The sequence below is a fragment of the Papio anubis genome, chromosome 2, assembly GCF_008728515.1.
Source record: "Papio anubis isolate 15944 chromosome 2, Panubis1.0, whole genome shotgun sequence".
Lineage (NCBI taxonomy): Eukaryota > Metazoa > Chordata > Mammalia > Primates > Cercopithecidae > Papio > Papio anubis.
The window spans coordinates 50,400,842-50,427,310 of record NC_044977.1 but is presented as its reverse complement, the minus strand read 5'-3'; the positions used below and the strand labels follow the sequence as shown (position 1 = coordinate 50,427,310).

General features: G+C 43.2%; 1 protein-coding gene across 3 annotated transcripts in view; it reads right to left on the bottom strand.

The window, feature by feature from the left end:
- Positions 1 to 26,424, bottom strand: part of XPC (XPC complex subunit, DNA damage recognition and repair factor) — a 33,800-nt gene extending 7,376 nt beyond the window's left edge. For all 3 annotated transcript variants that reach the window (XR_002515732.2, XR_002515731.2, XM_003906852.5), the window contains exons 1-11: positions 26,281 to 26,424; positions 20,620 to 20,815; positions 18,171 to 18,283; positions 15,744 to 15,867; positions 14,637 to 14,721; positions 12,917 to 13,074; positions 12,302 to 12,422; positions 6,931 to 7,020; positions 5,234 to 6,115; positions 3,601 to 3,761; positions 22 to 103 (exon numbers count right to left, since the gene is read on the bottom strand). Coding sequence is in view for 1 of the 3 variants with exons in the window: in XM_003906852.5 (XP_003906901.2) it covers positions 22 to 103; positions 3,601 to 3,761; positions 5,234 to 6,115; positions 6,931 to 7,020; positions 12,302 to 12,422; positions 12,917 to 13,074; positions 14,637 to 14,721; positions 15,744 to 15,867; positions 18,171 to 18,283; positions 20,620 to 20,815; positions 26,281 to 26,380 (2,112 nt within the window). In the remaining 2 variants the exon portion in view is untranslated. The remainder of the gene's footprint in view (positions 1 to 21; positions 104 to 3,600; positions 3,762 to 5,233; positions 6,116 to 6,930; positions 7,021 to 12,301; positions 12,423 to 12,916; positions 13,075 to 14,636; positions 14,722 to 15,743; positions 15,868 to 18,170; positions 18,284 to 20,619; positions 20,816 to 26,280) is intronic.
- Between the last annotated feature and the right edge of the window lie 45 nt (positions 26,425 to 26,469).

The window sequence follows — 26,469 nt, the reverse complement described above, 5'->3', positions numbered from 1 at the left end:
GGACCCTCCAGCTCCAGTTACCTTGTAGGGTACTTCTCCAAGCCTCACCACTCTTGCTTTCTTCAGCCACGTGTCCCTGGAATGCAGAGTGTGCACACAATCCCTGCGGAACCAACACAGGACACAAAGGCAAACTCAGAGGGGCCCTGCAGGCTCCTTCCTCAGGTTCTGCCACCCTGAAGCAGGCCAGGTTCCTAGGGGGCCCAAAGGAGCTGTGCTAGCCAAACAGCCTTGAATGTGGACTGCCTGTCTTTTGGGGGATGTGTCCACTTACAAACCCTAATCTGCATGGAGTTACTCTGCAGCCTTCATGCCTTGCCTCCACCACTCCTCCCCTTTATAGGTTTTCCTCTCCTCTGGTGTCCAGAGCCTGTGAGAGCTCCAGCTACAGCCTATCAGGATGGGGTAAAGGCCACTGTGTGCAGGCAGTTACTCACGTTTACTACCACCACCAAGCACCTGCTGAGGCTCTGATCTGCTATTAACACCATGTGGGGGGAAGTGTCCAGAGGAGAGGACAGTGAACCCAAAGGAAGGCTGCAGAGAAACCAACTATAATAAGCTAATAAGCTATCACAGAATCAAGACACATGCACATGGAACAGTTAAATGATCCCTGCAGGCAAAGATCCTCTGGCTTCACTCTTCCTCCAGAGCTAAGAGCTCACCAAAGCCGTGCAAGTCTACTTTCCAATGAGGATCAACCCCTCCCTTGCCAAGCCATCTTTAATAGGGCACGCCCATCTAGTTAGTTTGCACCCCTTCACTCTGTCCAGGGAGCGGCTCCAATGAGCAAGGGCACCCCATTTCCTCCTAGTGCAGGTTCAGGCCCTTACCCACAAGGGAATCTGAGGCTGAATTTCAGCACAGCACAATGGATGGAGGTTGAATCTTACCTGTGCCACTTCCTGCCTGGGCCATCTGGACAAGTCACTTTACCTTCCTGAGCCTCAGTACAGACAGTGCCCAACGTCCAATGGTTTGATTCAAGATTTTTCAACTTTATGATAATGCAAAAGCAATATACACTCGGGAGAAACTGTACCTCAAGTACCCATACAACTATTCTCTTTTTCATTTTCAGTATTCAATAAATTACATGGATATTCAGTACTTCATTATAGGCTTTGTGTTAGATAACTGTACCCAACTGGAGGCTAATGTGTTCTCAGCAGGTTTAAGGGAGGCTCAGCTAAGCTATGACCCATGCTACATACAACAGGAGTAAACCTTGAGGACTTTATGCTAAGTGAAATAAGCCAGTCACAAAATGACCATAAATACCGTATGATTCCACCTACATGAGGTCCAGTTAGGGCAGGTTAGGTATATTAAATGCATTCTCAACTTAGGATATCCTATTTTCAGCTTCCAACGGGTTTATGGAGATCCAACCTCATCCTAAGTCAAGGAGCACCTGTGTCCTCGCCTATCAACTAGGGACAGTGAGCTTGTCCTTTCTACCACACATGGTTGCTGGGAGGACCGGACATTTCCTGAGTGCCAGAGCAGCGCTTCTGCCAGTAGCATCAACCTGCCAGAGCTCAAAGCTCCACTCATGCTCCCACTGCGGGGGGGGGAACATCTTTGACTGCCCAGAGGAGTGATTATGTAATGGTGTGGTCTTCAGACAGCAGCGGGTAAAAAAGGGGTCTTAGGGGTTGACAGGCAGCATCTGGACATTTTCCTAAGGAAAACAGCAGGGAAGTGGTCACAGTCCTCTTGGAATAAATGTGAACTTCTAACCTTTTCACACTCATTAAAATGGCTATTACCAAAACACAGAAAGTAACAAGTGTCAGTGAGGATGTGGAGAAAGTGGAGACCTTGTGGACTATTGGTGAAAATGTAAAATGGGTGCAGCTGCTGTGGGAATGGTAAGGTGGTTCCTAAAAAAATGATGGGAATTACTATCTGGCCTAGTAATTGCACTGGGTATATACAAAAACAAAAACAAAAACAAAACCCGAAAGCAGAATCTTCAAAAGTCATCTGCACACCCATGTTCCCAGCAGCATAATTCACAACAGCCAAAAGGTGGAGACAAGCCAAGTGCCCACTGATGGATGAAGGCACAAGCAAAATGTGGTCTGCCTACACAATGGAGTTTCAGCCTAAAATTTAAGGAAGGAAATTCTGACCCATGCTACATACAATATGGATGAACCCTGAGGACATTATGCTAAGTGAAATAAGCCAGTCACAATATGACTATAAATACCGCACGATTCCACCTACATGGGTCCCTATAGTAGGCACACTCAGAGACAGAAAGGAGAATGGTGGGTGCAGGGCTGGAGAAGGGGAATGGGGAGTTTTTGATGGGGACGGAGTTTTGGTTTGGGAAGAGGAAAAGAAATCTGGAGATGGATGGTGGTGATGGCTGGATGACAGTGTGAATGTGCTTAATGCTGTAGGCTGTACACTTAAAAAGGTTGAGATGGTAAATTTTATGTTACATATATTTTGCCACAATTAAAAAAAATTAATAAATATGCACCTCTAATGCTTCCTTCTATCACTGACATGGTGCCCCTGGACGACGCCAGCACTCTCTTCCCAACAGTCTTTCTCCCAACTACTATACATACCCACAAGAGGAAGCCTCTATCAGGGCAGCCCAGGCCCCCTGCTGCCTTTGACTGCTGGGTGCTAAAGTCCCAGAACAACAAAGCCCTGCCCCTGCCCAGGGCGGCGTGCCCCCGACATCAAACAAAAAGCTCCAAGACAGGGCAGAGCCCTGAAGAGAGGGTCCAGTATGACTCCCACAGGGGGCTGACAAGCAGGAAGTCATCCCCAGTGGGAGGACTCAAATCACCCACTCTCATGTGGGTTTCCCTATGCTTCCTTTTTCTCTTTTCTTTACTTCCTGTTTTCTCATTTAAGAACATCTCCTATTTCTTGGTCTTGTACATCCCATGTCTTTTAAAATCACTTATTTTACTTGCTTTTTATTCCCATTTCTCAAAATTCCTGTATCTATTTTTTTCTTACCTCAAAATTGTATTAACATTTTTCAATTTTAATTTTATATATATTTTACTCATTTTTTGCTCTTATTCCACTCCTTTTTTAGCTATTTCTTTTTACTGTGGTATAAAATACAGTCACATAAAATATACCATTTTAACCATTTTTAAGTGTGCAGTTCAGTGGCATTAGGTCCATTCACAACATTGTACAACCATTACCACCATCCATTTCCAGAACTTTTTCATGCCAAACAGAGCTCTGTACCCATGAAAAATCCACTCACTTTTAACTTTCATAATCAAATCCTTTGTTCCTTCCTTTTGTATGTTTTTAACTTGTATTTGTGGGGCGTGTTTTATATTGCCCTATCTTAAATTTTATTTTTCCTACTTTGTATTTTATTTTCCTTTGTAACTGTTTTTCCCCTGCCATTCTTTTAATCCCTGTTTTAATTTTCAAATTTTCTTCTCTCCTACACATCACACACACACAGCACACGCACACTGGCTTAGCCTGAGAACACTGATAAGTCAGATGAGCTCCCATCAGCACCCTTTGCCCAGGAAGAAGGCTGTTAATCCCACACCACCAGGAAGCCCCTGAGGCCAACCAGGCTGCCTCACGCACCTGGAGTAGACTGCTTCTCCACGACAATACCCAAGGATGGCAGCTGTCTCAGGATAGATGGCCTCATATTTCAGGAGATGCCGCTTCAGGGCATACAAAGGATGGTTCTTATATAAGCCAATGGCAGTGGGCAAAGGTTGGTCCATGTGTTTTGCCTGAAACTGCAAAGGCCAGACAGACAAAGTTGAGCATGTTATTTAGAAGAGGAAATGAAGTTTGAGGGAGATGATCCTTAGTCTAAGTTGTTCTGCCAACAGATGGTGGATCCAAGGTTTCATGAACACTAATGATTTTTGTAACATCACATCTGTAGCTCCGGCCAATAAGTCGGTCACAGATGAATCAAAAGCTAAAAAGAATCAAATAAATCTGTGGCTTGTGGCAACTTCAAAAAGTTGTCTAACCTATTTGAATGCTTAGATGCCTAACCCAGCCCCAGCAGATCAGCGCCTGCTCTGTTAAAGGTCTGCAAGGAAGAAAAACACACAGTGCTCTTCAGTAAGAAGGTCTTATCTCAAAGGGACAATCCTCTTCTAAGAAGAGCGTGAGCTTATCTGCCGGCTCTCACAGGAAATTGAGAGCAGTGGTTCTCACCCTGCGACTTTTCTCTTGGTCCACTCTGACAGTGTTCTCTCTGCCCTTCTCTAAGATTGCTCATTGCTCAGTAGGCAATTCACTGCTTTAAGTCACCCTGTTCACCAGGCTCTCTTAGGCTTGCCCTTGGCATTTCTTCAAAAACCCCAACAGACTAGTAAGGACTGGCAATGTGGAGTTGCTGATAGTAGGAGAGGACGCTGCATGTTCAGCTTCCACTAAGCTTTAGGTACATTAGTTACAATACCATCTGCATAATTTCCACTTAACCCATCATTACTAGGTAAAATGAACCAAGAACACCCCTGGAGCAAACACTCAATGTGGGATGCACTGCACTCCTATAGGAAATGATTAATAAATCTGCAAATTACCTATCCTGAGTGATTGGAAATAAACCTGTGACAAATCTGGGCATGTTCCTGTGTAGAAATGGCAAGCTCCACCCAACACCACCACTGCCGTACACAGAGGCGGCTCGGGCACTCTTCCTGGTGTTAAGTGCTGGTTCTAGGATCAAGTGACATAGCTGTGTTATGTTCTAGAAGTCTCTGCCTCCCAATCTGCCTTCTCAATAGACTGAAGATATTGTCTCATTCCGAGACCGCTCTTTCCCAGGAGGTGAGTGTTCTATGTATGAGGGGTGTTTGCACATGCATCTTTACATGCACGCATGATGGGGGAAGGGGGAAAATATATCCATGGGCTATTCCTTCTTTCACTCAGTCTGAGTTATATTACTTGCATAAATTATTCTAAAGCTCCAAATTTATAACTGGGCAATAACTAATAGTATACAGGCTCCAAAGCCACACAGACCTGGGCTCAAACACCATGGCAGTTCATCTCTCATCTCCACAACTTTTACCACTAAAATTAAGGCAGCAACTGCCCCAGCTTTATATTGCTGAGACAATTAAATGAGACAACCCACTAAAAACACCCAACATAGTGCTGGGCATATATAAGGTGCTCAAAAACAGAAATAATTTTAATAACCTGACTGGGTCTTAAGAGCCCCTGGCAGCCAAGGCCTTACCTCCAAGTCTTCTTTCTTCTCCCTGTCCATAAATGGGCTCTGGTATGGTCTCAAGGTCTCTGCCCACCACTCAGCATCAACTCGGCACTTGCGGGTCACTGTCATCCAGGCTGGGTCGTACCTCTGTGTGACATCTCGGACCCAGCCGTCACTGTCAATGCCCACCACATAGGTCATGGGCTTGGTGGCGTACCTGTAACAGGTCAGAGGCTGGCCCACCACGCCGTGCACACAGTCCACACATATCCACTTTTCCTCCTGCTCACAGAACACCTCTAGCCACTGGTCTACACCAGCTATGTTCCTTTTTTCTGCCTTCTCACCATCACTGGACATTTTCTTGCCTCTTTTACTGCTCGAAGAGCTTGAGGATGCCACTGGCAAGCTTGGGTCCTTACGATGGCTCCCACATTGGGTCCTGGAGGCACTCTTGGACCCAGCCTTTGTCCTCTGAAGAGCGGGGGCCTTCCTCTGCTTTGGAGGGCCAGGTTCGGAATCCTCATCAGAGGGATCAGAGGCTTCTCCACTGGAGAGCTCAAAATCAGAGCCACTGCCAGCTTCATCACTCCCACTCTCCTCTTTATAGGACACCCTAGAGGCCACCCGCCGCTCCCGGCCATGCGGACGTCGCTGGGTTGCCTTCTCCTGCTTGTCTCCTGGGCCCTGGTCTTCCTCGCTGGAGGAGGGCTTCCTCCGTTTCTTTCTGCCTCCCTTGTTCCTCTTCCCTTTGGCACTTGGCTTACATGTGCCCTTAGCAAAGGTTTCCTCTTGTTTGGTTCCTTTGCTGGTCTTTGGCTTGGTGTGGTTTTCTAGAACTTGGCTGGAAGTTTCTGAGCAGCCTCCCAGATCCGCAGTCAGTCTCTCCTTGGAAGGTTTCTTTCCCTTAAACAGAGTAAGAAATTTTGCTTTGCTTTCCTTTTTTCCCTCTTTTGCTAAGCATATGATAGAAATCCTGTAATCTAACAGGGTTAATTCACTAGCTAGAGAACCAATACCTCAAGATGTCCCCAGCTCAGACAGTGATCAACCAGCTATCCCTCAGGGTTGTATGCATGTATGGCTAAAATCTGTAGCATCTTAGATAAGGCCACAGTATAATTATTTTCACCCTAACGGTAAAGAGAAAAGAACATGGGATTTGGAACAGTCAAACATGGGTTTGAATTCCAGTTCTAACTCTTATTGGTTATGTAAATTATTTAACTTCCAAGTTTCAGTTTCCTCAGCAGTACTACTACCCACCTTGGACATACGCATTTTGCAAACAAATACGTACGAATTTAATACAGTTGTAGTTTTAAGAATACAGATATTATGAAAATCAGCTTCTAGACCATCAGGCTTCAGATAATGCCAATACCCCAATGAGTATAGCATTTAGCTTTTTGAAGCTAACCTAGAGCACCTCAAAACTCAGTGCTTCACTCATCAGCACTTCACGGAGCAAGTGAGGACAGGCACCATTCCACCCAATTTACACAACAGAAACAAAAGCAGCACTCTGCACACATGAAGCTCAGGCTGCCAGATACCCACTCATGTGCCCGAGTCTTCCCTAACACAGGGTATGTGCAAGGCTCGAAAGAACCCACACTCCATGAATATCAGCTCTTAAAAATACAATAATGATCAGTTTTTTTAAGTGTGACAATTTCCTGTCAACTGCTGCTCTTCTCTGGCAGCCCTGAGCACCTCACCTTTGCTGCTGCTGACTTCAGAGGAATTGGCTGTAGAGACAATACCAGCCGGGTCAAGAGCTGCAGAGCCCGGAGAATCAGTAAGAATATCTATGATGAAAAGGAATAACACAGTTATCCTAAGAAAGTAATTAAAGATGTAATGAGTTCAATGTTGTTTGTTATGGTGCTTGTTCAAGACAGGGAAAAGTTGGAAACAGCCAGACTTTCTAACAGTACGCGATGGGCAATGGAAACTCCAGACACTGTTAAAAATGATGATGCAGAGGTTTATCTTCATAGAAGAACAGGAACATGCTCGTCATATATTAAAGGAAAATAAAATTTTTCCTTTAAAAAGTATGATGTGATTACATTTTTATAAGAAAAAATACGGCTGGGTGCAGTGGCTCACGCTTGTAATCCCGGCACTTTGGGAGGCCGAGGTGGGTGGATCACGAGGTCAGGAGATCGCCACCATCCTGGCTAACACAGTGAAACCCCATCTCTACTAAAAATACAAAAAATTAGCCGGTCGTGGTGGCAGGGACCTGTGGTCCCAGCTATACTCGGGAGGCTGAGGCAGGAGAATGGCGTGAACCCAGGAGGCAGAGCTTGCAGTGAGCCGGGATCGCGCCACAGCACTCCAGCCTGGGCAACAGAGGGAGACTTCGCCTCAAAAAAAAAAAAAAAAAAAAAAAAAAAAAACGTAAATATAAATTTAGACATACATGGATATTTGAAAAACCATCCACATACTGGGTTATGGGTGTTTACAGGATTTTTTTCTCTGCTTACCTATCTTCTGATTGTTCTATAGTCAATATGTGTTACGTTTGTGACTAAAATAATAAAATGAAATGCCACTTTGGGAAGAAGTAGTAGAAAATATCATTATCATCAGATCACCTAAGTCTGTTCCCTGTTTTCCATTTTTCCCCACGTTGAATCTTTAACTGAGTCTGCAGCTTTGAACACTGTTAACTTGGAAGTCTGGGAGCCCCTCAGGGGACCTGACCTTCAGCGGCAACAGTGATAATATACTCAGGCAAGGCCTTCCTACACGGGTCTCCAGGTCCCAGCATCTCTCCTTGATTACTGCCACAGCCTCAGGAGAAAGTCCAGTGTGAGGAGCCATGTTATGGTGAGATAAATGATTGCTTTTGCCTTGTTTCTTCTGCGGCTAAAAATTTCCAAAGTGTCAAGATCATGAAAGACAGGGAAAGATCAAAACACTGTCACACACTGGAGGAGACATGATGACTAAATACAAACCAGTATCATGGAATAGAAAAAGGATATCAGCAGGAAAACTTGGAAAATCCAAATAATGCCTGTAGTTTAGCTGATGGCATTGTACCAACATTAATTTCTCAGTTTCTTATTGTACAGCATGGCACAGGAGCACAGGTCCAGAAGTCTGGATAACTAAGTGTTCACCACTAGCTGAGCGACTTCCCTACACCTGGATTTCTGCATCTAGAATAATCCCTGCCTCAGCTTCCTCACACGACTCTAAAGAGGATTAGACAAGATAATGTAGCTGACAGGACTCTGGAAACAGTCTAGTGCTACCCAAGCATACACAGTCACCACCTTTAATAAGAAATCTATCAATGTACATTGCTGAGGAAAAAAAATCAGGTTACAGAACTGTATGATCCCCACAAATTAGATAATGTATAGAAAACGGACAAACTCCCAGAAATATACACATGACCAAACCTGACTCAAGAAGTAATGAAAAATCTGAACAGATCTATAACAACAGATCGAGTCAGAAATCAAAAACCTCCCAACAAAGAAAAGTCTAGGACTAGATTACCTCACTGGTGAATTCTAGCAAACATCTGAAGGGGAATTTACCTTAATCTTTCTCAAACTCTTCCAAACATTAGAAAAGGAAACATTTTTTAACTCATTCTACGAGGCAAGCATTACCCTGACGCCAAAGCCAGACAAACACATCACAAGAAAATAAACCAATTTATGAATATAGATGCAAAAATCCTGAATAAAATACTAATAAACAAAATCGAACAACATATTAAAAGACATATACAACATGACCAAGTAGTACTTATTCTAGGCATGCAAGGATGGTTCAACATAAGAAAATCAATCAATTACATATACATTAAAAGAATGAAGGAAAGAAAATCCAGAGGACCATTTCAACTGACACAGAAAAATGCATCTGAGACAATCCCACAGGCTTTCATTAGAAAAAAAAAAAACATTCAAAACACTAGGAATAGAAGGAAACTGAGTCAACATCATAACCCAGAGCCAGCATGATACTTAATGGTGAAAGACTGAACGCTTTCCCCATGAATTATCAGGAACAAAAGAAGGATGCCTGATGTCACGATCATTATTCAACACTGTACTTGAAGTCCTAGCCAGAGCAATTAGGCAAGAAAAAGACACAAAAGGCATGCAAACTGGACAGGAAGAAGTAAAATGATCTACTTATAGATACAATATGGGATCCCATACATAAACGAACAAGAAAGCTAGTAGAGTTAATAAATGAATTCAGCAAAGCTGCAGGGTACAAGACAACACAAAAAAGTCAGTTGTGTTTCCATACATTTGCAATGAACAATCTAAAAGAGAAATTAAGAAACCAATGCCATTTCCAACAGCATCAAGAAGAATAAAGTACCTAGGAAAAAAATTTAACTGAGATGAAAGACTGTACACTGAAAACTACAAAATACAGCTGAGAAAGACAAAAATAAAAGGAGAGACATCCATGCTTATGGACTAGAAGACCTAATAACCAGATGGTAATGGCACATAAATTAATCTACAGATTCAGAGCAGTCCCTATCAAAATTCCAACAGCTTTTTCACAGAAATGGAAAAACAGATCATCAAATTCATATGGAATTGCAAGAGGCCCCAGATAACCAAAGCATACTGTAAATGAACAAAGTTACACTGAGGCTTCCTGATTTCAAAACTTACTACAAAGCTATAGTAATCAAAACACTGTTGTACTGGCGTAAGAACAATAACATAGAATTGAGAGGCTGGAAATTAACCCATATGTTTACGCCAGTTGATTTTTGAAAAGGATGCCACACCATCCAAGCCCCACTGAAAAAATCGTCTCTTCAACAAATAATGCTGGGACAAATGGCTATCCACATGCATAAGAATGATGTTGAACATCTACCTGATATGTGCAAATATTCAATGTATGTAAGAGCAGTAACTATAAATCTCTTACAAGAAAACACAGGGGTCGATCTTTATGACCTTGGATTTGACAGTGGAATCTTAGATATGACACCAAAAGCACAACGAGCAAAAGAAAAATAGGTAACTCAGACTTTGTCAAAATTCAAAACTTTTGTGTATCAAAGGACTTCATCAAGAAAGTAAAAAGACAACCTACAGAATGGGAGAAACTATGTGCAAAGCATGTATTTTGATAGGTAACTAATATCCAGAATACATAAAGAGCTCTTACAAATCATCAACAAAAAGGCAACGTAATTAAAAAATAGGCAAATACTTGAATAGACATGTCCTCAAAAAAGATACACAAATGACCAAGAAGCCCACGAAAAGACACTCATCATCATCAGTCATTGGAGAAACGCAATCAAAACCACAATGAGGTATCACTTGACACCCATCATAATGGCTATAATCAAAACATTGGAAAATAACCAAGTGTTGGCAAAGATTTGGAATTCTTGTTCATTGTTGGTGGGAATGTAAAATGGTAGAGTAACCGTAGAAAACAGTTTGGTGGTTTCTCCAAAAGTTATACATAGAATATACATATGACCTAGCAATTTCAATCCTAGGTATATACCCAAAAGAACTGAAAACAGGGTATGTAAATAAATATATTTACAGACATTGTTAACAACACTCTTCACAACAGCCACAAGGTAGAAACTAACGAAATGTCCACCAATGGATAGAGAAAATATATATACATGTAATGGAATCTTATTCAGCCATAAATATTAATGAAATACTGATATATGCTAAAATGCACATGAATCTTGAAAACATTATGCTACGCAAAAGGCACAAAAGGCCACATAGTGTATAATTTATTTTATACTAAATATCCTGAATAGGTAAATCCACAGAGACACAAGACAGATTGGTGGTTGCCATGAGCGGGGACGGGGGGTAACAACGGGGTATTTAATGGGTACATACAGGGTTTCCCGTGGGGGTCACAAAAACATTTTGGAAATAGAGGTGGTAGTTGCACAACACTGTAAATGTACTAAATGGTCACTGAATTGTACCCCCTCTTTAACAGCTATATGATCCCATTTTGCTTAAACAAATAAAACAAATACAGATGTACACAAATACACAGGAAGCAAGTCTGGGAGGACAATACTAAAATATTAATGAGTTACCAGCCTGGCCAACAGGGTGAAGGGTGAAACCCCATCTCTACTAAAAATACAAAAATCAGTCAGGCATGGTGGTGCAAACCTGTAATCCCAGCTACATGGGAGGCTGAGAAATGAGAATCACTTGAATCTGGGAGGTGGAGGTTGCAGTGAGCTGAGATCGCACCACTGCACTCCAGCCTAGGTGGCAGAGAGAGATTCTGTCTCAAAAAAAAAAAAAAAAGTTTTCTTTGGGCAGCATATTATAACATCATTATCAGCCTTGCCAAATATCTTAGGCTTTTTAAAAGCAATATGGAAGAAGAGAACTAAAGATGTCAACCATTTGGCCTCTACAGATATGAAAAATCTGGTCTTTTTCTCCAGAGAATCTGGGACTTTCAGATTGAACTGTATGGATTAATAGGAATCTTCTAGGGATAAAACCACATTTTGATCTCTGTTTTTGTTTTATTCAGACAGAGCCTTCCCTACAGGTGCCCGTAGGCATTTGATAAAGCCTGCCTGTCCCTGGAGCACTCTGCTATCACGATTCTTTTTTATGGACAGAACCCTCCTCACTGCACTGCTGCCTGCCAGTATCATCACCCAAATGTGAGATACAAAAACACGTTCTCAAAGACTTCAGCATCCCATTTGAAAAAACATTTCCTTGGGACTTTTGAAGACAAAATTGGAATAATTAATGAAAATATTTCTAACACATCTGACCAAAAATTATGGGCTTTTTGGTACACCAGCACTAGAGGTGACAGGGAGGAAAGCACGCAGGCCTGCCACTCAAGACTCCAATCCCAATCTTGATTCTCAGGCTCACCAAGGAAAAGATCTTAGAGGCATCAAGTAGCTATTCTGAGCTTCAGCAGCTATCGTCATTACGAGGACTGACTGAGGTCGTGTTGGTAACACACCTGGAATGGCATCTGGCACATGGCTGCCATTATCACTAGTTAACAGTACTGATAAAAAACAGTGATCTGGAAGGAATCACTTACATGGACCAATTCCTCATCATCTCGAGCAGAGTAAATAGCAAATCTCCTTTCCAATGTAGTCTGCAGGTTATCTTGTTCACTGGCTGAAAGCTCTGCATTAACTGTAAATGTTCCAATGAACCTGGGGAGAAAGCAGGCATTCCTTGTGTCAGAGGTCAGGGCAAATGGGAATCTTCATTTACAGCCAAGAAAATCAAAAGAGGGAGTGAATCGTGAGACCCGCCTGCCCCTGTCCTACTTTCCCCAGCCTGTCTTGCTAACTCCTTTCATCACTGCAAACCCAACTCAGACTTTACCTCCTTGGGGAGCCTTCCCAGACCTCCCAGCTGAGAAAAGCGCCCCTGCACTGTGAGCATGCAGTTCCCAGAACACCCCTTTCAGGGCACTCCTCATGCCACCCTGTAATTACTTGGTATGTATTTGTCTCCCCACCAGTCTGGGAGCTACACCAGGGCAAGATCATGCCTGGCATTTCTCTATCTTCAATGCCATGCCCACCACCTGATCCATAGTTACCACCTCAGGGAAGGTCTGTGGAAGTGATCTGAACACAGCCTCTGAGAGGAACACAAATCCTACACTCCCCAGCTCTGCAGGACAGGCGGAGGGCCTTACCACTTCACCAGGTTTGAGAGGTAGTAGGTGTCCACATCTCGAGGCAGCACTCTGGTAAAGTGGGCTGGGATGATGGAAAGGCCAATAGCACGCAGATCTGGTTGGCTGCAGATGTTATTCCGATAGAAGCCATTTGCTAGCAGGCAGAGAAGGTGAACCTGTAAAAAGGAAAGGAGGAAGGAGCAGCATGGAAGGCAGGCCAGAGACCAGGAGGAACTTTAGCTGCCAAAATCAAGACATCCTGTGGGCAAGAAATATGTGTTGCCATTTCTACATATAAGAAAGTAAAAATACTAGTATTGGCCACTTCCCAAGCCTGTCTTTCACCTTCTCTTTTTCTCTCTGTATACTCATTCCTTCAAAGGAATCATCAAAACTCAAAGCTTCAAAATACAAACTGTTTTTGTTTTGGTCTTGTCTTTTAGAGATACATACTGAAAGATTTCTGGATGAAATGCTGTCGTAACTGGGGTTTGCTCCACGAGATCAGGAGGAAAGGCAAGTGAGGTGGAGTTGGCGAGACTGCTGGAAGCCTGTGGAAGCCGGTGGTGGGACGTAGCTCACTGGGCTCACTGGGCTGCTCTCACCACCCCCCTGGGTGTTTGAGCCCAACCTTCTGTCACAGGCTCCACATCTTCGCCCTTCCTCTGACCCCAAACCCCACCCTTCATCCACCTACTAAAATGATTATATGGCCTCTTCCCCTCTTTTCACACACTGCTTTGCGTCATTTTCCCTTCAACCTTGGCTTCCTCCTCCCCTACTAACAGTCGCTCTATTTTAATCAATAGTGCTGCCTCTCTTTCCTCACTCAGGTCTCAAACCTGAGAGTCATCTTCCCTTTCTTTCACCTCCAGCACCCAACAAGAGGTGAAAGGCACAAAGCTGTCTCATTTCTTGCCCCAGGCCTGGATGAAGGAGGCGACCCTCTCTAACTTCATCACCGTCCTTGCACCTCTAGATTTCTGGAGCAGCTGCACATAAAGCATCTCCCCCACCCCATCGCTATCCTCTCTGGCAGCCCACCATCCATCAAAGGGAAACCAAAGCCTGCCCTCCCTTCACCCCCACCCCCCATCCTATACACTCCACACACGCAGGTGAGCTGGGCACCTTGCCATCCCCTCCACAACTTGGCTAGAGTCTTCAACTTTTTCTCCTAGACCCGGCTCTAATCCTTTCTCCTACATAAAGCCTTGCCCAGCTCCACAGAGCCAGGCTGATCTCTTTCACTGTTTTAGGCATAGTCTTGAGTTTCTCTGTTTGGAAGTCCATGTTCCATCTAGAGATCAGATACTCCTCAATTGTAGGAAATAAGCTTTATCCAAGTCTCTATCCCCACCACGCCAAGCACCTTGCTAGGTGTGTATAGGTGTTCAATAATTATCAGGTAAAGTTAAAAGCCAGTGCCTGCAGCTGGGATTAGAATTAATGATATTAAATGGCTGAAAGGAGAGATGGAAGGCAAGTACTTGTTATTTAGCCTCTGCTGCATGCCAGGCATTGTGCTGTAAGCTACCTGACCTATAATACACAACCACCCTCCCAGGCAGACACTATTACTACCCCCACTTCCCCGACGAGGACACAAATGCTCAGAGAGAGTAAGAAACTTGCCATGGCCACAGAGTGAGCAGCAAAGCCAGAAATAAAGCCTCGGTGAGCACAAGCTCTTACCGCCAACAACGAAAAGTCCTTCCCCATCATCCCTTGCCCTTACCTTGTGTGTGTCCTCGTGGACCTCTTTATTGAAACGTTTCATCGCCCTCCGAAGATGTGTCTCAAACTCCAGTTTTATCTTTTCACTGCAACACATAGTGAAAAATCTGGGAATGAAGTGGGGAACTGAAACCAGATTCCACTCCCCCAGGCAATTCCTTCTCCTTGGATGACAGTGAATCACTCTCCCTGTTTCCCTACACAAGGCTGTGCTACTCAAGTCCATCTGCAACCCAGCTATTTCCTGTAGGCTCTTTGGCTCCTTCTCATCAGCAAACCTTGGCCTGGGACATTCTGTACCCAGACAACCCTCCTCTCAACCAACAGCAGACCACACCTCACCTACATGCCTCAAAGCTCACTTCTTCCAGGATGTCTTCTCTGGCTGTCCAACTCTTCCGACTACTGACTCTCTACTTAGCAGCCATTACCTTTATTAATGTTAAATTAACACACCGTCATTTACGTGACACTGTTCTAGTGTAAAATCTCTTTCAGTCTATATACCATAAATTTTCAAGACAACTTGACACTTCTTGAATGATTTGTATTATCTCCCTCTTCTGTGCCTAGTAACATGCCCATCGCACAGTGTACTTCCCAAGCCATCAGAGGCTCCATATTCCCAGGTCATCAGAGGCTGCACAGGTACTCCAGGATGCTGGGAAGGATAGGGGCTCCCTACCACGGTGGGCGCTGCCTCAAGTCCTACAGCGTGACATGGTAGGGAAAACGTGAATCCCAAGTCAATGAGAAGGATTAGGTCTCAGCTCCTCAATTACTGGCTGAGTGACTCCTGAAACATTACTTAGTGTCTCTGAGCCTCTGGCTCCTCATTCATAACACTTTTCTAAGGATTAGGTAAGATAACGGATGACCTGCTCAATCCTTGGCACACAGGAGTTCTCTCTCCTCCTCCCCCACCCCAGCCAGGACACGAAGGTGTCTCATTCAAGTCTCTAAAGGTAAATCAGGTTCCTGACCCAAGGTTCTCAAAAACTTTGATACTCAGTCCTGGTCCCCTACAAGTTTCTCCAAAGTCCTCCTAAAGCAGCAGCTGTTGCCAACTACATGTGACAGGAGCCTACAAGCAAGGGTCTAAGCTTACCTTCTTTCTCTTGTCTTCGCCTGCTCTGGCGTTTCAATCTCTATCTCCACTGGCTTCACAGGCAGAAGAGATTGAGAGAAGGCTGTACTTTCTCTCACGTCACCCAGCACAGGCTCACTAAGTTCTATCAACAAGCATTTTAAAAAATCAGTAATAGTAATAACAACAATAAAACCTACTGTACTGAACAGAATCAAGGTTCTGCTGGGAAGGAGGAAGTGAGGCATGAATGTGAGAGAGATAGCCCGCAGAGACCCCTAGGCATGCCCTGCCCTGAGTCCTACCATGTGCCAGGCACTATGCTGAGTGTTATATATTCATGTGTCTCATTTAACCCACATGACCCAGGCAGTCTTTAGATAAGGGACCTAAAGCATACAGACCCCTCTATTAAAAAGCTGACACTCATGCATGTATGTATATACTTAAAACTCTTTAAAAAAAAAAAAAAAGTCAAATGAGAATAATCTCCTTTTCTCTGCATTCTATATCACTATAACAATTAGCACAATTTGCTTTGTATAGAGCCATGACTTAGGTGTCCATCTTTCATTCTCAAAGTGACAAGAAATACATCCTTTTCATCTCTTCGCCCCCTATATTGCTTGTATACAGTAGCTGAAAAGGACTAAACTTGCTGAACTGGATCTAATTGAAAACTTCATTAGCAAAAGTTCCTTAAAAGAGGATCTGGCCGGGCGCGGTGGCTCACGCCTGTAATCCCAGCACTTTGGGAGGCCGAGGCGGGCGGATCACAAGGTCAGGAGATCGAGACCACGGTGAAACCTCGTCTCTACTAAAAATACAAAAAATTAGCCGGGCGCGGTTGTGGGCGCCTGTAGTCCCAGCTACTCGGGAGGCTGAGGCAGGAGAATGGCGGGAACCCGGGAGGCGGAGCTTGCAGTGAGCTGAGATCCGGCCACTGCACTCCAGCCTGGGCGACAGAGCGAGACTCCGTCTCAAAAAAAAAAAAAAAAAAAAAAGAGGATCTGGGCCTAGAAGCCATGACATCTCACTGGCAAAGAATGCATCTAATGCCAGATCTTGGTCTCTATACACGAATCTCTATTAAAATGAACCACAGCTTCTTGAAGAAAAAAAGCTGGTTTCAAGTCTACAGCAAGAAAAGTATAAGCCAAACAAAAATGTTCTCAAAGACTAATGAGGCCATGTCAAAAGGACATGGTAGTACAGCTAGCTTAAAGGTAGCATGACTAGAAGAGGAACAATCTGACATTAGAGGTGGCTTAATCAATGCAAGATAAGGTTTAAAGCATCACCTAGGAAGGATTCTTGCAAAAAAAAAAAGTTTAATAAAAATTAAATCACATCTTTGGATTTAGTTTACAAGAAATACAGGGATACTGAAACAAGTTTAACAACATCAAAAGATATGTGACTGTTTATCAGACAAAACCAGAACATGAGACCGTCTACAAAACAAAAGACTACGACCCTTCAGAAAAGGCAGTGCTATGAAAAGCAAAACAAGGTGGTGGGCGGGAGCTACCGCTCTATATTAAGAGACTGAAGAGACATGACGATCAAATACAAGGCTTGGTTGGATCTTGGTGTGGAAAAAGAAACAGTTATAAAGGATGTTTTTGTAACAATTGGGGACTTATTTTTCATTTTCTTAGGTGTGATAAGGTCATTTTGTCATGCAGGAGAATGTCTAATTATTAGGAAATGCATGCTGAAGTATTCAGCAGTGGAATATCAGAATATCTACAACTTATTTTCAAATGGTTCCACAATGAATATTTACAGAGGGAAACATACATTCAATGTGGCAAAATGTTAATGAACCTAGGTGAAGAGGACATGTATTACATTTTTCACTTTTTTGATAAATTTGAACACTTTCAAAAGAAAAAGGTGGGGAAAAGTCAGGTCAGACAGAAGGAATCAAGGATGATAACATTAGCTGGTATTTACTGTGAGTGTATGATACATTTGCAAACTTTCTTTTCCCCACAATAATCCTACAGCCTGTACTGTGAATGGCTCACACTAAACATTCGGTGTTTACAGAGTGTTACTAATGAGAAACTCAGTTCAGAGAGGTGAAGTTACTTGCTCAAGATTAAATTACTCACTTACACTGCTACCTAAGTGGCAAAGTTGAGCACTGAACTCAGTTCTAACTACTTTCAAAGCCTCTGCTCCTTCTAAATAGTGCTGCCTCTCTATTTACATCTACCCCATTGACAGTCACCAGAGAAAGAGAGTAAACAGCCTTCTTTGGTAACCTGGCCATGAGTTTTTCCATATATAGCAAAGCAAGTCCCTGGTACAACCTTATCTGTGGTCTAATTAGCTCAAAAGGAAACAACAGGATTGCAATTAGTGATTTGACTCCAAACAGAATCAAACAAAAAAAAAACAGAACCAAAGAGTTCTGAAAAACAAAGAGAGATGTTTCACCTTCAACCTCTTCCCAGTCATCTTCACTTTCTTCCTCTTCTTCGTTGCTGTCTTCATTCATGGTAGCCCCTTTCTTCGGATGGTGTGCCTTCTTGAGGTCACTTGGAAAGTCCCTGTGTAAAGACCACAGGAAGGAAGATGAAGAAGGCTCAGATATCCTAGAGTTCCATTCAAGCTAAACGGAATTTTTAAAACCCCTCCTATTTATTGAGAATCTGTGGCAACTATTTAAAGATGATTAGTAAGCGCTGAGCCTCACTTCCTCCATCAACACGTGTCTCAACATCTCATCAAGACGTGCTCTGATCATCTAATACATACCAGATGTGCTGTCAAAAAACCTCCAATCTAGATCTGTGTGAAAGAAAACATAGCTGTGCCTGGACATGACAAGGAAAAGTTAGAAGACACCAAAATAATAACATGAGTTCCAGAACTGTGATATCTGTGTGATTTACGTGCATTTGGAGGCCAGAAAGAAGAGAATAAAATTTACATTTACTTATCCTACTATAAGCCTACTCAGATTTCTTTTCCATCTTTAAGAAATATGATGTAAGGAGACATCATATTTCTGTTCGTAGCATTCTAACTTCAAGCAGGGATGTCACTACACATAGGTGAGTCATAAATAACAAGATACATAGACAGCTAGCTAGCTAAATAGATAATAACATAGATAAGCAGTTGGCTAAACAACGGTTCAAGACTAAGTACTTGCTGATTCGTAATATATTTCTGCAAATTCATATACAAAATGTGTCCAGAGTATCCAGTTACTTTTAACTTGTGTAAACTTTGGCACTTGGTACCAAGTGAGAATATTATCTAGGATTTTGGCATAAACATTTAAAATAACCAATCATCAATCTTGAGCTCTAGTAATATGCTCTTTTTTTAGGGTACCACTTTCCCTCAACACCACAGCAATAAAAATTTCCCCTTAGAATGAACATAGCAGAAATGACCACAGTCAATGCTCAGAGGAGAGGGAAAGGGGAACTCAGAGCTTTCCTTAGCAGTATCATGGCCTATCTCTATGTGTATGTCTCTGGAGATACAATTCAACTAGTGAGGGGACGCAACTGGAAAGTAGTAAGCTCAGAGGCATTCTTCAGAAAAGTCTAGGGGAGGCCGGGCGCAGTGGCTCACGCCTGTAAGCCCAGCACTTTGGGAGGCTGAGCTGGGCAGATCACCTAAGTTCAGGAGTTCAACACCAATACGGTGGAACCCCATCTCTACTAAAAATACAAAAATTAGCTGGGTATGGTGGTGGGCGCCTACAGTTCCAGCTACTCAGGAGGCTCACTTGAACCTGGGAGGCAGAAGTTGCAGTAAACCAAGATTGCATCACTACACTCCAGCCTGGGCAACAGAGCGAGACTCCATTAAGGACGGGACGCGACAGGGACGGGGACGGGGACAGGATGGGACGGGACGGGATGGGACGGGAAGGGAAGGAAAGTCTAGAGAAAAGAAGAGATGAACCATGGCAGAAAATCAGCATGCTGTCCCGTGTCCCTTCCTGTGCTCTCTACTGGACTACTCTCTCACGCCAGGACTAGAGGCTGCTGGAAAAGCAGATACTGGGAGTGAGGATTTGTTTAAGAAGCAAAGGAACAACTACCCCTCTGTTCTTCCTCTTCTCCCCACCCCTCAACTTTCTTAAGAGGCAGATAACCAAGTGTTCCCTGGGCTCATAATTATTGTTCACAACATATTACTATAAATGCTCATTCACTGCAAAAATACTTTTTCAGTTTCTGCCAAATAAAAGGCCCTGCAATCGATGCTACAGGGCATATGAAAATGAACCCCACATGGTTCCAGCTCTCTGAGAGGTCACAGGGTAAGCCTGGGTATGTGGCGTGGTAACAATAACTGGCAGACATATCACACTCCCTAGAAGCACTACAGGAAATCAGAGGAGAGAAGGGGGAGGAATCAGTGAAGCCTCTAGAGTAGGTGGTTTCGGATCTGCATCTTCAAGATGGAAGCCAGCAAGCACTCCAGGTAGAGGGAATACCATGAGCACAATGCAGGTGCAGAAAGTACAAGAATGTGTTCAGTGAATGATGAGAAGTCCAGGTGGGCCAGAGAAGAGCATGCTTGAGGAAAGTAGTATGAGATAAAGCTGGAATGGCAGGTAAATATTTTGTGATATATCTAATATTTTTGTGTAGTAGAAAGAACACTGGACACTGGACCTGGGTTCTCCTGCTTTTGCCACTGTCTGGCTGTGGAAGCATGAACAAACCACTTTCTGCACACTGTCACCGTTCTTATCTGTAAAGTTTCCAGTTCTTACAGGTCTGAGTTGTACCTAGAAGAGCTTAAAGATCCAATCTTCCATGGACCCCAGTGACAAGTAAGAATAGAGGTTTTCATTACTCACAATTCTCTGATGAGAAAAATCAAGACCCGAGACAAAGCTTTGCAGGCATCTCACCTGAAGTCATCCCCATCGCTGAGGGCTTCATCCTTTATAACCTTGAGGTTTTCAGATTTAACAGTCACCTTGGCCACTTTCTTTTTTGCTGGACCACCTGCTGAACCCCCAGGATCACTGCAGCCTCTCTTCCTCTTTCCTTGTGAAACTCTGGAGACAAGGCTCTTCTTTGGGGGTTTCTCATCTTCAAAGGCATCTAGGTGACCATACAGAACATGAGGTGAGGGGTGGAAGGAAAGGTGGAGGCAGAGCAGCTCATGGGCAAGGGCATGAAAAGGCTCTATGATCTGTCTCCAAACCCGATCTCCATCACCTGTTCACCATCCCCTGTCTGGTCAGCAACCAGCTCTCAGCCTCTACCCACCTGCGGCTAGTCTATGTTTATAGTAAAAACCATTCTCCTTTATCAGCACTTTACTTCTCCTATGACTACAGAAAATACCACAGGAGTCAAATAAAACCTAACTTCCAGATCTTAAATGTCAGCCAGGAAAATACAACATCCTGGAAAGGAAAATACAACACGATTCCTGCCAAGAAAATACAACATCCACTAATTAGCACCCTATTTATTTATCATCTGCCAAGACTAATTGTTTGTCTTAGGGATAATGCACTCCTCTTAAGTAAAATGTTAAGTACATAAACATTTCCAAGTTTTACCACAACATCATTACTATTAATCTACATTTCTGCCAACCTTCAAGACCAAACTGCTCAAAACACATACTGCTCTGAAACCTTTCCAATGTAACCCAAATGGCACTCGTATACCAACCACCTCAGCAAACTTACAGTTGGAAAAAGACAGCAATAATTCAGAAGTATTTTCTTAAAATAATTATTTTTTGTTAAAGGGAAATAAAAAATGCATAAGCTGCTGGTTTTAGTCAAATTGGGGTATCTAAAATTATGGTTTATTTACATGTAATAATTATATTAATAGATTAGTTTTAATAAATAACAATATGGCAGGGAAGGATAGTTTTCTATTTTGCAAATATATTCACACAAATGATCTTGAATCCGAAATAAATCCTCTTTTGTCTTTGCATGACTCTGCTTCAATTAATTTTAGAAAATAAAAATACTCTACTTTTTATTGAGGTTCCATAAGGGATTGCAACGTTAACCTAAAATATAAAATTATTTAATAATTCAGTCTTTTCATTGTTTGCCTTGCTGACTCTCTGGATAGGTATTTATATTCCACAAGAATATAAATTTTTACATGAGGGAAAAAAGACTCTCCCTCTGATCTAGATGAAATCATTATTAAATGTTAATAACATTCATATCAAAGGAGCATTTCTTTTAATGCTAGATAAATCACTGATTCCATTGTTTCTTTAAATGTTTTATAAAAAAGGAATTTATGTATTCCCATTTTTAAACATTTTAGTGGAAACCAAAAAATAAGGAAAAATTTTGAAGTGCAAAATATTTCAAAATTAATTTTTTCAAATCTGAGAACAGACTGCCGATTCCAAGGCCAGAGGCTGCATAAAGCTTAAGATTTGATAGTTTGAGGAGGGTGCCCTAAAATTAAGATTTCTGGATCTTACAATGGTATTTAGCCCTCTAATAGGCAAAGATGCGAAATACTTCACTTTCTACTAATCTAAAAAAAAAGCAGGTAGGAGGATACTTCAGAGGCATCACAAACTTTTCTGGTTGGTTAAAAAGCATAGCTTTTATTTCTGTGTTTGAAGAGAAAGGTAGAGGAGTTAAAAAGGAAAGGGGGGAAAAAGGAAACACAAAACTCTGAATCAAAAGGATGTTCATAGTATTCAAAAGCATCTAACAATAATCTGAACATACAACCATGAGATAATTGTTAAGTAACTTGGGCAGAGCCACACAACAAAATATAATTGAGTCATCCTTTAGGATAAAGAAAAACGATAGATGATGTAATGTTAATCATGCAAAGTTGATTTTACAGCGTGCTTTCTGCTATGTAAAAAACAGACTAGAAGGAAACAGACCATTATTTCATGGTGGCTATTTCTGGATGGCAGAAATATGGGTGACTTTCTATTCTTTGCTATTCTTTGGTCCCTAAGCACCTAGAGACTCTTTTCCAGGACTCTCCAAAATCTTGAGTGATCTAATATGCCTAACCAGCCTCCTCGAGCTCAGCGTTCTTTCAGTAGGGCAGGAATTACCACCGTGGTCTGCTTGCCTATCTACTGGGATGTAATAAGAACACCAGAGTAAACCTTCTAGGAGCAACTCACAGCACTCAGAATAAAATTCCAACTCCTTAGCTTGGTATCCAAGCTCAGGCCCTTGCCCACTTCTCCTACCCAGCCCCTCACTCACTGTGTCCAGCCAACTGGCCAAGTTCATTCCCTCCTAAGAGTGTTTAAACACTGTCCTCTCTGCCTAGAACTCTTTTCCCCAGAACTTCCTATGAATGGCTCAAAATTACACTAACTGCCTCAAAATGCCACCTCCTTACAAAGGCCTTCCCTGACACTGATTCCCATTTAGCTGCCCCTTCCCAGCCCCATTTAAGTTTGAGGGTTTTTTTTTTTCCCCATCTATAGAAGCATTTTCTGCTATGTACCCAAGTAAGTTTTATCACAGCAGTCTTAACACAGGGTGATAGCTCTTACCATTATGTGAATCTGTTTTTTTTTTTTTAACTTGTTATCTGTTCTACTTACCCCTCCCCACAGATTATAATCATGAGAGAGAGCAGGTGCCTCACCTGTCTTGTTCACCACTATTATCCTAGTACCTGGAATAGTGCCTGAAAATAGTAGGCGCTCAATAAACAGCTGTTGAAGGAGTTAACGGATTATCACCGAAGGTGTTAACATAGAGAAGAAATGCAAAGAAACAAGAGGTGCTTTAGTAACACAAAGGAAATCATGTGGAAGCCTGTTTTCTTTTTTCCTATTTGTCGAAAGCAGCCAAGTATCACCTTCATTTGCATGTACAGGGGTGCTGTTAAAACCTACACTATTACAGTGTTAGAAACTACACTGACAGTCACCAAATTATTGTCACCTGCAGCCCAAACCACACTTGCTAAGTCTATGCTTCCCCAACAAACCACCAAACCACAACAAAAGCTGTAACTCTGCAGATTGGAAGCTGCCTTGGGAACTGACTGCTAGCTCCTCTGGCTAGCAGAGTAAACTTGGGTGCATCCTTACCTCCATTTAGGCTGAATGACACCAGCTAGCCCAACTAATTACCCAACATGGGTAAAGCTAAAGCTCTTGGCTTTATATGCTATCCCATTGAAAACTTACAGCCACCCTGCAAGGCAGTTATTATAGTTCATAGAAGAAGTTTAGAAGGGCTAAAATACTTGTCCAAAATAATTCACCCAAGTGCATATAACTAAGAATTGAAGCTCTACCAAGCTGGAACCCAGGTGAAGTGTTGAGCTGGGAGGAATGCAGGTAGCATTTCCATCAGATTACAACAATTTTTAATTGCCATATATCCAAATTACATTCTGACTAGAATACCAGCCCCTTTTTTGTGACCCCTTGCTAAAATAGCAACCATCCTTTAAATCACAGATCAAACAACTTCAGAAAGCGTTCCCCGATCATGCTAGTCAAACTTGATTAATCCTTTGGAAGCTACAAAGCCTTGTACCTTCTTCCACAGTATTTAGCACACTCTGCCTTGCATGTCTTACATGCAAATGTCATGTCAACACTACTCTATGATCCTCCAAGATACGTTTATCTCCCATGTCACCTCATTCATGTGCAGCACATAGTACTCAAAATATGTTTTTTGAATGAACGAGTAAATGAATAAAATGGAACTCAAAATACTACATATGAGGTAAATCACCTTCTAAGTTTAGGAATTATTACCATTTGACTATTTTCTAATGGATGATGAACTTATAATCGGTATAGAAACACAGAATCGAGTGTGATAGCCTTTGTTGGTTACCTAATCTACCCAGTTATTTCAGGAGACCCAGAAATTCCTTCTACAGCCTGCATTTTGCAATTATTTAAAATATTTATTGGCCAGGCACAGTGGCTCATGCCTATAATCCCAGCACTTTGGCAGGCCGAGGCGAATGGATCACCTGAGGTTAGGAGTTAGAGACCAGACTGGCCAACATGGCGAAACCCCATCTCTCCTAAAATACAAAAATTAGCCGGGCATGGTGGCAGTCACCTGTAATACCAGCTACTCAGGAGGCTGAGGCAGGAGAATCGCTTGAACCTGGGAGGCAGAGGTCATGCCATTGCACTCCAGCCTCAGCGACAGAGTGAGACTCCATCTCGAAAAAAATAAAAAATAAAAAATATTTATTTAGCACTTAGCCCTACCAATCGACGGGCCCCGCATCCACAGATTCAACCAACCACAGATGAATATATTTCGGGAAAAAGAAAACCCACAAATTTTAAAACTATAGTATGACAACTATTTCCATAGCATCTACATTGTATTAGATATTACAAGTGATCTAGAGATGATTTAAAGTATGTCGGAGTATGCGCATAGGTTACATGGAAATACTAGGCCATTTGATACAAGGTACTTGAGCATCACAGGTTTTAGTATCCACGGGGTATCTGGGAAGGACTACCTTAGTTTGCTCACGGAATGTCTGACTTGAGATTTGAAGAAATCAGCCCTGGCAAAAGCCATGGTGGGGGGTCACTCTAGGCCGAAGGAATATCAAAGGAAAAGGCTCAAGAAATAACTTGGCATATTTGAGGAAGAGAAAGGAGGCCAATGAGGAGGGTAACTGGCAAGGAAACAAGTGGTAGGAGAAACAGGAGAGGTAGCAAGAGCCAAAACACGTAGCATCTTGCAGGCCAGGATAAGACAACTGGATTTTAAACTAAGAGCAATGGAAAACCAAGGAGAGTTTAAAGCAGGAGCATGGCATGATTTTTTTTTTTTTTTTAAGATTATTTGCGTTGCTGGATGCAGAGCTGGGAGGCCAGTCAAGAGGAAACTGCAGTCACTCAACTGAAAGGTGATGGTGACTTGGACAGGGGTTGTGGCCATGGAAATGAAGAGAAGTGGACAAATTTGAAATACAGTCTGAGGCTGAACTAACTGGACTTGCTGACGGGACTGGATGTGTGCACATAAGAAAAAGGTGGACTTTGCTTTATAACAAGTATTGGGACTGGAAAAACGGAGGAAAGCATGGATTTGAAGGGGAAGACCATGAGCTCTGCACTGTCCATGACAAATGTAAGAAGCCTATCCAATATCCACGAGGGGAAGTCAGGTGGGATCCCACTGTGGAACTCTGGGCGAGACTCAGCTGAAGTTATCATTCGGGAGTCAGCACACTGCATCACTCTACGTCCTGGTCCGTCCGTCCGTTTTCCTGGGACACAAATAACTGCCTTCTCCGCGTTCAACCCTGAACATCTGCGCTGTATCCTCTGGACAACGGGGAGCGGGAAAGAAGCTACGCAGGAGCTTGGGTCGGGCGAGGCTCACGGGAAGCCGCTCTGGGTGCAGAGGACAAAGGCGCAGGGACAGCGGGGAGGGCCGGCCGCGGCCTGCCGTGCTGCCCCCACTGCGCGGAACGCGCGCAGCAACCTCCACCCGGCCTCCGCGTCTGGACTCCCGCCGCCCCTGCCTCTGGGCCTCCTCCGCCCACCGGCAGAGTCTCCCGCGAAGCCCGCTGGGCCACGCTCTCACCCTCCTCCTCCTCACGCCGGGTCTTGCTCTTGGCCTTGGACTTCTGGCTGCGCGTTTCGCGTCCCCGCGGCTCCCCGCCGGCCGCGCGCTTCCGAGCCATATTGCTTGTCGGGGAAAAATCCACTTCGCGAGTGACGCACCAGGCCGCGATGCGTTAGAACGCAGGCCCCGCCCCGAGGCGGGCGCGTC